The sequence below is a fragment of the Barbus barbus genome (genome assembly GCF_936440315.1).
Source record: "Barbus barbus genome assembly, chromosome: 45".
NCBI classification, from domain to species: domain Eukaryota; kingdom Metazoa; phylum Chordata; class Actinopteri; order Cypriniformes; family Cyprinidae; genus Barbus; species Barbus barbus.
In genome coordinates this window covers 22,650,689-22,663,051 of record NC_136723.1, presented here as the reverse complement: position 1 = coordinate 22,663,051, position 12,363 = coordinate 22,650,689, and the positions used below count along the sequence as shown (strand labels likewise).

Below are 12,363 nucleotides of genomic sequence, written 5' to 3'. Positions count from 1 at the left end.
TTATAAATTATAAGTAGGCCTATTAAAAACTCTTTTCAAAATTCTGTCTTTTTATCACATATTTGTATTATCTGTTGGGTAAAAAGGTCTTTTTCCATGGGAAATAATAGTGTTCAATATATATTGATCTTATATTATAGGCCCAATTCATTGAAATATTACAAGTGTGACCAAACTAGTGCGATTTTCTGTTGATTCTGAGGTGAAAAGACATTTTTCGTTAAGTTCTCCTTTAAAACATGTTTTGCTTTTTTCAGTTTTGAAGCATTAAGCCAGGGCGCAAAATAATGTCATACACCTGCTGTCGACATTCCTGCAGCGTTCCGCTCATATTTTCCTACAGGTGGTCACCATGGAAACACCAATGAGAGCGCACCTCAAAGTTTCGACCTGAATTCCGGAAGTTTCATGGGACGGAACCTCCATATATGAATAATTGTGGGAGGAGCCAAGCTTACAGGTGTATAAGTACTGCAGGTTTAAATGAATCATGCGATTGATACCAGCAGCCGAGCGAACGAGGGAGAGCGTGGAAGGAGCACAACTTCGGGTTTTAAGGTTTGAGCTTTTGCTTTTTAGTGGCTGTCGTAGCAGGCTTCGTTTTTTATTAGATTTCAGGATTTCCCGTTGAAGTAGACCTGGCTGTTTGTGAATACGTTTAGATTTGTTTAATCTATTATTATGAGTTTAAATGCTGAACATCAGTGAAATCATCTGGAATATACCGGGGTTTCACGTCTTTCCAGTTGTGTTTGGGAGTGGTTTGGATGGGTTTGTCTCGTTGGGAGTGGCATCATTAGCATGTGTGATTCATATGAGAGTTTTGGGAAAGCCTCTATAAACCCCCTTTAAGGATTTGAAAGTTTAGGGCTCAAGCTTGATTTGTAACCTTGTTTGCATGGAAAAGAGGAAAGCTATGCTACATTAAATCTAGAACCCATTAACAGGGTTATTTTGGCTTTCAAATAAGCTTATTTAAATATCTCATTAGTAAATTGTTCTCCTTTTTGTCCACCAGAAGAGAAACCTAAAAACTCCTTAGATATGGCTTTCAACACCCTGACGTCAAGAGCTGTTCTGCTCTATAATGAGTGGATTAAGGAAGCAGGTGAGTTTGCAACAACAGCACCTCTGTGTCTCTAAGTTTTCTGTAATTGGCCGGGAAATAAGACGTGTTTTGCCTCTCTTGTAGATCCACGGACTGAGAACTGGCTGCTTATGGCCTCCCCATTCCCTCAAACAATCATCGTCGCTGCCTACATCTACTTTGTGACGTCGCTGGGGCCTCGGCTGATGGAAAACCGCAAGCCCTTTGACCTCAAGCGTCCAATGATCATCTATAACTTCAGCATTGTGGCATTCTCCATCTATTTGATTTATGAGGTTAGTGAACATGTTTCATTGAGTTTCTAGTGGTGTGTTGTTGTTGGTTTCTATGTTATTTTTTTTATTTTATTTTTTTTCCTCTATTGTTGTGTATCAAAATATGTCTTCCTTTTACAGTTTCTTATGTCTGGTTGGGCAAACGGCTACACCTATGGGTGTGACCTTGTGGATTATTCCAGTTCTCCTCAGGCTCTCAGGGTATGTGAATGGAGCACATTCTTCTGATTGTTCATTTGTTGCCGGTGACGCGTACAACAATTTGACACTTCCTTATCCATCTTGTTTCCGTCTCCTTCTAGATGGCATGGACCTGCTGGCTGTACTACTTCTCCAAGTTCATTGAGATGCTTGACACTGTAAGTGGGCTTCTTTTGTATTCCGAACAAAAACTTGCGTTTTTATGATGGACGCCGGTCAATGCTAAACCTATTTTGTTATCTTGTCTTGACAGATTTTCTTTGTCCTGAGGAAAAAGAACAGCCAGGTTACTTTCCTTCACGTCTTCCATCACTCCATCATGCCCTTCACCTGGTGGTTTGGGGTCAGATTTGCCGCAGGTAAAGGGGGATTTTGAATGATCCCTTTAAATTCATCCAATACTTTTTTTTTTTTTTTTTTTTTTTCTCATTTTTGGGTTAAATATTCCTGATGTGACGTGCTAATGGTGTATTTTGGTTTCTTAGGTGGTCTGGGAACCTTCCATGCCCTGCTGAACAGCACTGTGCATGTCATAATGTACACCTACTATGCTCTCTCCGCCCTGGGACCCGCCTACCAGAAGTACCTGTGGTGGAAAAAGTATATGACCACCATTCAGCTGGTAAGTTTACAGGCTTCTCTAGCCATCCCCACTGTCATTTGTCAAAATCCATGGCTTTTGATGTTTGGAAACTTAACTGGTTCTAACTCGACCCTTCTGTTTGTGTCAGGTTCAGTTTCTGCTGATCACTATTCACATTGGCCAGTTCTTTTTCATGAAGGACTGTCCTTACCAGTTTCCTGTGTTCCTCTACATCATCGGTCTATATGGGCTGATCTTCCTGGTCCTGTTCCTCCACTTCTACTATCACGCCTACACCAAGGGCAAGAGGCTTCCCAAGATCTTCCAGAACGGAAACTACCTTCCCATGAAATCTGACTGATCTTTCCATTGGCCATCCAAAAGTGAAGCCCAAACCTATTAAGTGGGAATATTCCTCTTTTTATTTCATCCGTTCAAGTTCCACTTCCCTGTTTTATGTTAAAACTAATGTGGAATACACCCACCTTATCACTGGATTTAATACTTCCGAGACTTGCACACTAATGTTTCACTGGAGATGCTGTCCTCCTTTTTGTTGTCTTCACTTAAGGCTTTGAAATAAGTATGGAGTGGGAAGTACAGTGTTTTTGTTCTAATATGCTCTAATTTACCTGTAAATATAGAATTTCTTGGCTTTGGAATATGATTGAACTGCTGGCCAAATTTGAAAAGAGGTTATGAGAGCACAGGGGATTGAAGTTTGTTTCTAAAAGGGTTTTTGAAGGTTGTGTTTTAGTTGTAACTGAATGAGCCCGAGGCCCTTTGACCCCCGAGGAACGTTTGACTGATCTACCTAGTTGTGCTCGAACCTGTGCCGCAGAAGTGACATCATCTGACGTTATTTTGTAAGTGATTTATGCTGTGTGACTATTTATTCTGTATTTAATGTTGCTGTTTTCTTAATGTGATCTTTTTAAATGATGTTGATCTGTAGGAATTACCTGTTATGGTTTTATGTTTTACTGATCAGAGCTGTGGAAATGGAAGACCAGAACAATGTTACAGGATTTTTCCTTTGTCTTTTTAATTTGAATTTCCAATTTTGTGAAAAGAAATTTTCGTTTTTATAATGAAACAAAAAATAAATTATTTGTCACTATCTCTTGGTTTTCTTGTGCATTCTTTACGTCTACACACTTGCACTACACCTCCCATACTGCACTTGGGCAACTCCGGTAAAGGTGATGCCCATATTTGGTAAATCAGTAGCGTCACGTGACTGATTTCGTGTGCCAATCACATTATTGGCAGGAACTTGTCGGTTTTCAAAAGTGAAGGCGCTAACTGGCGTCGAGATGTTTACGGAGATAAACACAGTAACGTAAATGGCTAAATAAGACTATATAAAAATTAATAGGGTTCAAATAGATGGTAAAATGATTGGACCTGGACCTTATAGGGCGACGAAATTGGTAAGTACACTAAAAAAACTGAATGTTTTCACGCGTTGGTGTTGAGCACCTCAACGTGAGCTGATTTAGTCAGCATTTCTATAACTATACTGTTCAAAATATGTGCATCTTGATATTGTCACACATCAGTATGCCTACATAATACACTTAAAGCCGCGAGAAAGTTTGTGGTTACTTTATTTTCCGTATTAATACTGGAAAATATGTCTCGTGGAATACTTGACGTGTTTTAGGCTTCTGTTACTGCCAAATAAACAGGCCACTAATATTAGGAATGTTTCTTTTGTCTGTGAGTGTTAAAGTAACTAGTCCAGGTAACCACCACTAAAGAATATTTTGCCCATGGCTTTAATTTGCCGAACTGAGACAACTTGAACAGAAAATAGTTTATATCTATAACATTCAGCAAACGCCTAGAAAAAGTAAAATGTAACCAAAAATCACCATGGCAACTGCAGTTCCCATCAAAATACCTCAAAATTAAAATGCATCAAAATTACTCAATCATTGTCATTAAAATATTAGATTTTGTGTAGGGACAACACAAATATAAATTTGTTTCCCCATACACTAGAATGTTTAATTTTATAATTTTCTGAGCAAAAAATGATCAGATGCACTTTTCATTACAGCCCCCCAAAACTAATTAATTGTCATTTTAATTATTTGTCACTATCCTTCGAACCACTAGGTAGGTTTTACCCATTTATCAGCAAGATGGTTTTAAGAATTTAAAATACAATACAATTTAGTGTGATCACTTATTTTGTTTTTTACATTTACATTGCTTTTATCCAAAGCAACTTACAGATGAGGACAAGCAATCAAAATCAACAAAAGAGCAATGATGTGCAAGTGCTATATTTATATTTCTATATTTATTCACCAATAAGTGTACAAATGAATTTGAAATATAACTATAAATATATTTTTGTGTTTTAATAAGTTATTTAATTTTGACTTAAATATATCTGTCATGCTGAGTGACCGTTACAACATTATTTCACCCATATTTTGACATTTGAAACATTAAAGTAGACACTTTACTAGCATTTAATTCACCATTCTAAATGTAAACAGATTCATAATTAAGATAAATAACACAAGGTTGTTTCAACACCTCTCAACAGTTTGCAGTTTAAAGAGCATCAGTGGTTAATTCTGAAAGTCTTATTTTTTCCCAGTGGAATGAGACCATCAGGCTCTTCCGTGGTGGAATGCCAGTCAGGCGTCACTGGGCTCATTTCAGGAGTTACGATCACAGTTTTACAGGAGCTGAGGCTGTCGACTTCCTCCACGAGCTGCTCAGACAAAACCAGAACTTTGGACCGGAGGTGACGCGCTACCAAACACTCCAGTTACTCCGGAAATTTCTTAAAAATCACGTCATCGAGGATGTCAAAGGACGATTTGGTAAAGAGGACTTTGAGGACAATGGACATTTATACAGGTGCTTTCTTAGTTCTCTTTCAAAAATTAGATTACAACATTATAATCGTTATTTTTCTCTTGATTAATGTGAGGCTGCTTTGAATCAATCTGTATTATATAAAGTGGTATATAAAAAAGTATATATGTTGCATTATAATAATACATTGTATTTCATAATAATAATAAATGCTTTAAATGTGTCAGATTCCCCCCACAATCACCTCTGAAGCCCGTTCCTGTGCGACCACCTATAAGAGATCGCAACTCAGTACCCAGAATCCCACACTGGGACGACTATGAGGAGATATCAGTGCCGGAGAAGATCCCAATGAAGCCTCTTATGGTAACAGAACATTTGGCTGTGGAAAAACATTTATTTTCCTAAAAATTTATAATTTTTGGTGCCATTTACAGCGTTAAATTAATTATCTTCTGCTCAGCAAGGCTGCATTTATGTGCTGAAAAAATACAGTAGCACAGATGTTTTCAACATTGATAATAATAAGAAATGTTTTTTGAGCAACAAGTCTGCATATTACTATGATTTCTTAAAGGGATAGTTCACACAAAAATGAAAATTGATGTTTATCAGCTCACCCCCAGGGCATCCAAGATGTAGGTGACTTTGTTTCTTCAGTTGAACACAAAGATGTTTAACTCAAACCGTTGCAGTCTGTCAGTCATGTAATGGCAGTCAATGGGACCCACGGCTTTGAGAGACAAAAAAACATACACAGACAAAACCAAATTAAACCCTGCGGCTCATGACGATACATTGAGGATCATGTGACACTGAAGACTGGAGTAATGATGCTCAAAATTCAGCTTTGCATCATAGGAATAAATTACATTTTAAAATATATTACAATAGAAAGCCCTTATTTCAATTTGTAATAATATTTTCTGAATTTTTGATCATATATGCAGCCACTGTGAACAAAAGAGACTTTTTTGAAACCATTTAAAATTCATAATGTTTCCAAACTTTTGACAAAGACTGTACGTTTTGTAATTTAAAAAAAAAATTCTTATATATTTTGATCTTGATCTAGAATTCCGAGTCGTGGAACAAGAGGCACAGCATCGCCATCGGTGAGGTTCCTGGATGCCGTTTAATCCGGAGGAGGGAATTAACCCCGAAACTCGTGGACCAGATATGGAAGTCAATGACACTAACACAGTAAGCATCAACAGAGAAGCTCTAATCCTGCTCAAAAAAGGAGTTTTGTTTTTAAGATGAACACTTATTAGTTTACAGACTGTTTTGGGTCTCCAGTCTCTGGACGGGGTTTTAGATGCCAGACTTCTGAGCCCAAAGCACATCGTTCACAATGTGTTTGGTGTTAATAAGCAGGGGATTGTTGTGCTGAAGAACAAAGCAGGTGAGCAAGGGTTATATTTTAACTCATGAAATCTTCTTACAGCTAATTTCTGATGGATCTCTTTCTGTGTTTTGTATTTTCTGTAGAGGACTTGCCTCATTGGGTGTTATCTGCAATGAAATGCCTGGCAAACTGTGAGTGACCGATCATCTGCTGTCATTTTGATTCTATGTTCAATAGATAATTAAATGTGTTGTTAATAATCACAATAAATAAATATTTTGCCATGCGATATAGTTTGTTAGCCTTTGTGTAGGCTGCCAAACTGCTTTTTTATACATTAATATGTAATTAAATATGATGTCTGGATGCATATATTAGATTATAGTCCATCTTTAATTGTGTATTAACTTTTATACATCTTTGAACTCATTTTTAGGGCCCAATGGCAATGACGCCAGGCAGCCCATGTATCCAGGGTTCGAGAGAGACGTCTTTAGGACAGTTGCAGAACATTTTCAGAGATTGAAAGAGCCACTTTTGACTTTCCATCTATATGAAATATTTGTCAGTATTTTGGGTGAGTGATGCACAAGCTATTCACACAATGAGTGATGAACATATTTAATCAGCTGATACTTGTCCATTTTGAGATTATTACAATGACTAAAAAACAGTCTGACTTCATAGTTCTTTATTCTTTGAATCTTTGAATTAATAGTTTAGTAAATATTGAGTATAAACCATAAATAAATGACTGTTTATGCACAACTGTCCAAATTTTGTGGCCAGTAAGATTTTTTTTTTTAAGAAATTAATACTTTTATTCTGCAAGGATGCATTAAATTGATCAAAAGTGACAGTAAAGACATTTATAATGTTACAAAAGATAAAATTTCAATGCTGTTCTTTTGAACTGTCTTTTCATCAAGCCAAAAGAAATGTACGGTTTCCTTAGAATTATTAAGCAGCACAACTGTTTTCAGCATTGATAATTATCAGAAATGCTTTTGTGTAGCAAATCAGCATATTAGAAGGATTTCTGAAGGATCATGTGACACTGAAGACTGGAGTAATGATGCTGAAAATGCAGCTTTGCATCACAGGAATAAATTACATTTTAAAGTATATAGTCAATAGAAAACATATAGTCAATTTCACAATATTACTGTATTTGTAATATACATGTCAGCTCAAATAAATGTAGCTTTTGGGAGCATAAGTGTTCTTGTGACTGTTTTCCTCCCGCAGGGCTTCTGCAGCGGCAGTCGGTTGCGGTTGAAGCGCTGCAGGTCTGCTGCCTCCTGCTGCCTCCAGCCAACCGTCGTAAACTGCAGCTGTTAATGCGTCTGATGGCTAAAGTCTGTGCCAACCGCTCTCTCCCCCCTCTGAAAGACACCATAGGAGCTCGTACCCTGGTAAATCACTCACCTCCTCAGATAGATGTTCTCTGTACAAGTTAATAATTTGCAAATCACTGATAGTCTTCGTTTAACCGTCATAGTTAATTTATAATTCAGCTCAGCGTTCAGTAGACTTGATGAGCAGCTTTCACACTGTCTGTCTCTTGTGGGTGCCTTCGCTCCTGTGCAGATGGTCCAGACCTTCTCCCGGTGCATTCTGGGATCTGCGGATGAGGTGGACTTGGACGAGCTGTTGGCCACCAAGCTGGTCACGTTTATGATTGATAACCATGACAGTGTGCTGAAGGTGCCGTTCAACCTGCGAAAATCTGTCGAGGAGCATCTGTCTCACCTCAGAAGAGCTCAGGTCAGCATCCCATGGCATTCATTAAATGCTTAATAATTGACTGACTATATCATAAAACTGCAGCCACAACAACTTCTTTGGTTTATTTCTGAGAAAAAAAATGAAGTGGGAATTAATGTAATAATTATTGTAGGCATTCGTATTAATATAGATTTGATTGTATTGTGAAAAATACATTGTGATATTATTGGTTATATATTTTTCTTTCCCACCCATCTGGCCTTGGTTATATCAGAGCAGAGCTGTTAAAAATAAAACAAATATGATAAAATATTACCACTAGTGTGCACACTAAGACCAGGAAAATTTGTTAACACGTTACAATAAGTTTTAATTTGATAACATAAATTAACTACATTAGTTAACATTAAATTATAATATTAAAATATATGCACCTTCAGAGTTTGTTTCTTCATGGGAACATGGGGATTTCGAGAAATGTAGCATTGCATCACTTGCTCACCAATGGATCCTCTGCAGTGAATGGGTGCCATCAGAATGAGAGTCCAAACATCTGATAAAAACATCACAAATAATCCACTCCACGCCAGTTCATCAATTAACGTCTTGTGAAGTGAAAAGGTGTATTTTTGTAAGGAGCAAATTCATTATCACAAAGTTTTTATGGCAAAAATACAAGTCCATAATCCATAATAATGCTTCCTCCAGTAAAAAAAGTCCATCCCCGGTTGTCCTCTCACATCAATATCCACCAACATATTTGTGTAGAACGGTTTTGGACTGTTTTCACTTGTAAATGGTGCTTAATATGTGCATATTTCTCTCCTGATTCAGACAAGACTTTTTCACTCGAGGAATCAATATGGTGGATTATGATGGAGTTCTTATAAACACACAGTTTTTCTCTTCACAAGACTGGTGGATGGATTCTGATGCATTGGAGTGGTGTGAATTTCTTGTGCATTATTGATGTTTTTATCAGCTGTTTGGACTCTCATTCTGACGGCACCCATTCACTGCAGAGGATCCATTGGAGAGCAAGAGATGTAATGCTAAACTTCTCCAAATCTGTTCTGATGAAACAAACTCATCTACATCTTGAATAGCCAGAAGGTGAGGATGTTTTTAGCTAATTTTCACTTAGGGTTATTCCATGTTTTTTTTAAATAAATGCAAATGCAGTTTTTTCTGTCGTGAAGTTAATGAGCTTTGGATGTCTCTTTCTCACCCCACATTCTGATCTCCTCGCATGCTTTGGTTTCTGCAAGATAAAGTACGCGGGTGCAGACATGGACACCTCCATGGCATCTCCATCTCACTCGTTCTGCAGACAGATCAGCAGAGAGGAGTTTGAGCAGCAGAGGGTCTCTGGATCTCAAGGAGCCATCGTGGAACTACTAGAGAACATCATACAAGACAAGAACATATCCATTAAAGACAAGAAGAAGAAGCTGAAGCAGGTCAGTGAGGATTCTTTTGACATGACTTAGGGGCTAGAGGAATATCTGTCACATGGTGTGCATTACTGCATGAAAATTGTGAAATATATTTACAGTAGACTTATGATGGTGTGATTGAATTGCTGAGAGTTCTGTCTATAGCCTGTTTAACACTGAATATTTCTTTAAATGTCAAACTACATGTTGTTCTAAAAGGCTGATGTGTTCAGTAACTCAACTACATGTTACAGAAACTTTGAAATCTGAGATTTTCTATGTTTATTTTCCCCTGTGTGATTTTATTAATTTTTTTCTTGGCTGTCAGTTCCAGAGATCTCATCCTGACATCTACCGCAGACGCTTTCCCACCGCTGAAAGCGAGGCAGCGGTTTTCCCAGAGAGACCACAGAGACTCAAACCTCAGCTGATGTTCCTCACGCTGAAGAAACCCTTCCAGCCCTTCCAGAGGAGCTGGAGCTTTCGGGCTTGAGTCAGTGCTCAGAGTGGTCAGTTTGAGGCTAGGGTGACCGTATTAAGTATTATTATCAAGGAGAGATGTTACGGAATATTAAAGGCTGCATTCTGCTAGCACATCCTGAATCGAAATAACACTAAATTCACCTCATCAGTGATCAGATGGATTAAATAAAGTATGATGCTGTGCATTGGAATCCCTTTAAAGCAAGACACTACAGGCAAACCCATTGTTTTTTTCATACACTGACTAATTTTGAGATTTTTTATTATTATTCTGCTTTCATTACATGTCTACTTTCAGAATAGTGGAAAGAAAACATCTAAAATGTTTTTTATTACACTTTATCTATTTGCATCTGTAGATTTCAGTTACATTACGTATGCGTATGAATGCCGTTGACAGTTTTCTCTGATTTATGGAGTGATAAAATGATAAATCCAAAATCCCTTCTGTAAAAACCTTTAACATGTCAACAAAATGAAACAAGAATTTTGAACCTGGCGTTACTCATCTGTAGTGTCTTGCTGTACGAATGAGCTTGAAAATTATAATAAAAAAAGATTTATCTATAACGAAAAAACACATCCAGTGGGCTTCCATAGTTCTTGTTGATTTGATTTGTTTGATGTAAATAATCAGCAACATTTACAATCAGTTGTGTTCTATTTTTAAGCAGCTGTAATTGGTCTAGTTTTACCTCCAGCTGCAGGTGTCGTCTAACAGCTGTTAAGTTCTGCTAAATTATGCTGTCACCGATAATCAGCCAGAAGAAATATGTGCCGGTCACCAGAAAATGGCTTTTGAAAACTCAGATTTTATATTTTGAATTGATTTAGGTAGATGCCAGTGTCACAGCAACTACTGATGCAGTACAGGCTACGCTATATTTCTGTCTGTCGTTTGTGTTTTTATACTTGAGTGTTCTCTGTTTTCACTGGTTTGTATGTGATAGTCCGTGTTTCTTTGGTTCTTTTGTTTTGTTCTTTCTTTGTATTTTATTTGGTATTAAAATAGTTCTAGTTTGTCATGTTTGATCACGTCACGTAACACTAAAGAAAACCTTCACCTTTTATCACTTGACTATTTATAACTGATTGTGATCGAGTCTGTCATGGTACTGTAAGTATATCGTTCAAAAGATACTGTTTAAATCGTCACTGATGTTTTCTGTAAACTGGATTCATCTGGCAGCTTTTACATGATTTTATGCGTTTATAAATTAATGGATTTTAATTTTAATACAATGCTGGATCGATTTCAGTGTCAGTATCACTTTTTCAAAGTTGTGTCCTCGGTGTTTTGATTTTGTACATATTCTGGAGTTATTGTTACTGATTTGGACGTCTACACAGTGATCACAAATATGGAATTGGAAAAAATAAATGTATATTATTACATGATGTTGCAGTTTTTTATTTCTTCAGCCTGTTTACATAGCCTGATATTTCAAGCTGACAGACATGCTAAACATAAACCAGTAACTGAAAGGCAGATACAGGGTTTCTGCAGACCTAAAAAAGGTATTTACGGTCTTAAAAGTCTTAAATTAATAAAGTCATGGCATTAAATGTCACATGCACTGCAAAATTCGTACAGTATTTTTGTCTTGTTTTTCAATTCAAATATCTGGACATTCTTAAATCAAGATATATTCACTTGAGGTACTTTGTTCTGAGACACTGTCTCAGATTTAAGAATCTTTAGACATTTGGAGTGGAAAAAGAGAAAAATACTGGTGAAGAACCTCTGTGCAGGTAGAATAAAATATGTCCATGTTTTAGTGGTCAGGGGAAAAGCTATTCAAGCCTTAAGCTATTTTTTTTTTTTTATATATAATTAAAAGGTGGAGATTGTAACCTAAAAGTCTGAAGTGTTGCTAATGCCACTCGTTGTGTGTTCCATATTGACATAGTGTCTTCAGTTTATTTTGTTTACTTGGTCTTAAACAGTCTTAAATTTATCTTCAGAAAATCTGCATATATATGTATTTATAAAAATATTTATGTTATAATGTGTAATGTACACCTCATTTTCTTTTTTTTCTTTTTTAATAAATATGAATTTTTTAGTCTTTTTTTATTTAGAATTTTTTTTTGCACTTGCTGTTATAAACCGTATTTTTGTCCTGAGGTGTACTTCAGCTTTCTTACTCAAGAGGTCAGTAGAGAACTAATAATCAATCTCTTAGAAACCTGCTGTATTTTCAGCACAATCCTTGCATGATGGAAATAGAAAATTAATGATAATAATAATTTTAAAAGATTAAACTGTTTTCCTTTTTCTCTTTCATTGTTCTTATCTTTATAAGCATTTTGCATATAAAAAATAACGTTAATGCTTTGGTAATACTATACTCCAATCT

At 36.6% G+C, this 12,363-nt stretch overlaps 2 protein-coding genes across 2 annotated transcripts; both read left to right on the top strand.

Moving 5' to 3' along the window:
- Positions 1-492: 492 nt before the first annotated feature.
- LOC306863898 (very long chain fatty acid elongase 7-like) lies at positions 493-3,283 on the top strand. The gene is made up of 8 exons (XM_079407489.1): positions 493-558; positions 1,019-1,108; positions 1,193-1,383; positions 1,504-1,584; positions 1,686-1,742; positions 1,838-1,943; positions 2,070-2,206; positions 2,316-3,283. The coding sequence occupies exons 2-8, from the start codon at positions 1,045-1,047 to the stop codon at positions 2,526-2,528; spliced, it is 849 nt and encodes a 282-aa protein (XP_079263615.1). The 5' UTR covers positions 493-558; positions 1,019-1,044; the 3' UTR covers positions 2,529-3,283.
- A 162-nt stretch (positions 3,284-3,445) lies between these two features.
- Positions 3,446-12,072, top strand: LOC306863770 (DEP domain-containing protein 1B-like). Its single transcript, XM_079407323.1, has 11 exons — positions 3,446-3,600; positions 4,785-5,050; positions 5,236-5,374; positions 6,084-6,211; positions 6,283-6,413; positions 6,500-6,547; positions 6,793-6,933; positions 7,605-7,771; positions 7,947-8,123; positions 9,353-9,544; positions 9,849-12,072. The coding sequence occupies exons 1-11, from the start codon at positions 3,565-3,567 to the stop codon at positions 10,011-10,013; spliced, it is 1,590 nt and encodes a 529-aa protein (XP_079263449.1). The 5' UTR covers positions 3,446-3,564; the 3' UTR covers positions 10,014-12,072.
- The last annotated feature ends 291 nt before the right edge of the window (positions 12,073-12,363 follow it).

What these genes read in the sequence shown, in the direction of transcription:
- LOC306863898 (XM_079407489.1), top strand. Translation starts at nt 1,045, where the DNA reads ATGGCTTTCAACACCCTGACGTCAAGAGCTGTTCTGCTCTATAATGAG. An exon ending in GTTCTCCTCAGGCTCTCAGG is followed by an intron (nt 1,585 to 1,685) that starts GTATGTGAATGG and finishes GTCTCCTTCTAG; the next exon opens with ATGGCATGGACCTGCTGGCT. An exon ending in TGGGGTCAGATTTGCCGCAG is followed by an intron (nt 1,944 to 2,069) that starts GTAAAGGGGGAT and finishes TTGGTTTCTTAG; the next exon opens with GTGGTCTGGGAACCTTCCAT.
- LOC306863770 (XM_079407323.1), top strand. Translation starts at nt 3,565, where the DNA reads ATGATTGGACCTGGACCTTATAGGGCGACGAAATTG. An exon ending in AATATTTGTCAGTATTTTGG is followed by an intron (nt 6,934 to 7,604) that starts GTGAGTGATGCA and finishes TTCCTCCCGCAG; the next exon opens with GGCTTCTGCAGCGGCAGTCG. An exon ending in CTCACCTCAGAAGAGCTCAG is followed by an intron (nt 8,124 to 9,352) that starts GTCAGCATCCCA and finishes GGTTTCTGCAAG; the next exon opens with ATAAAGTACGCGGGTGCAGA.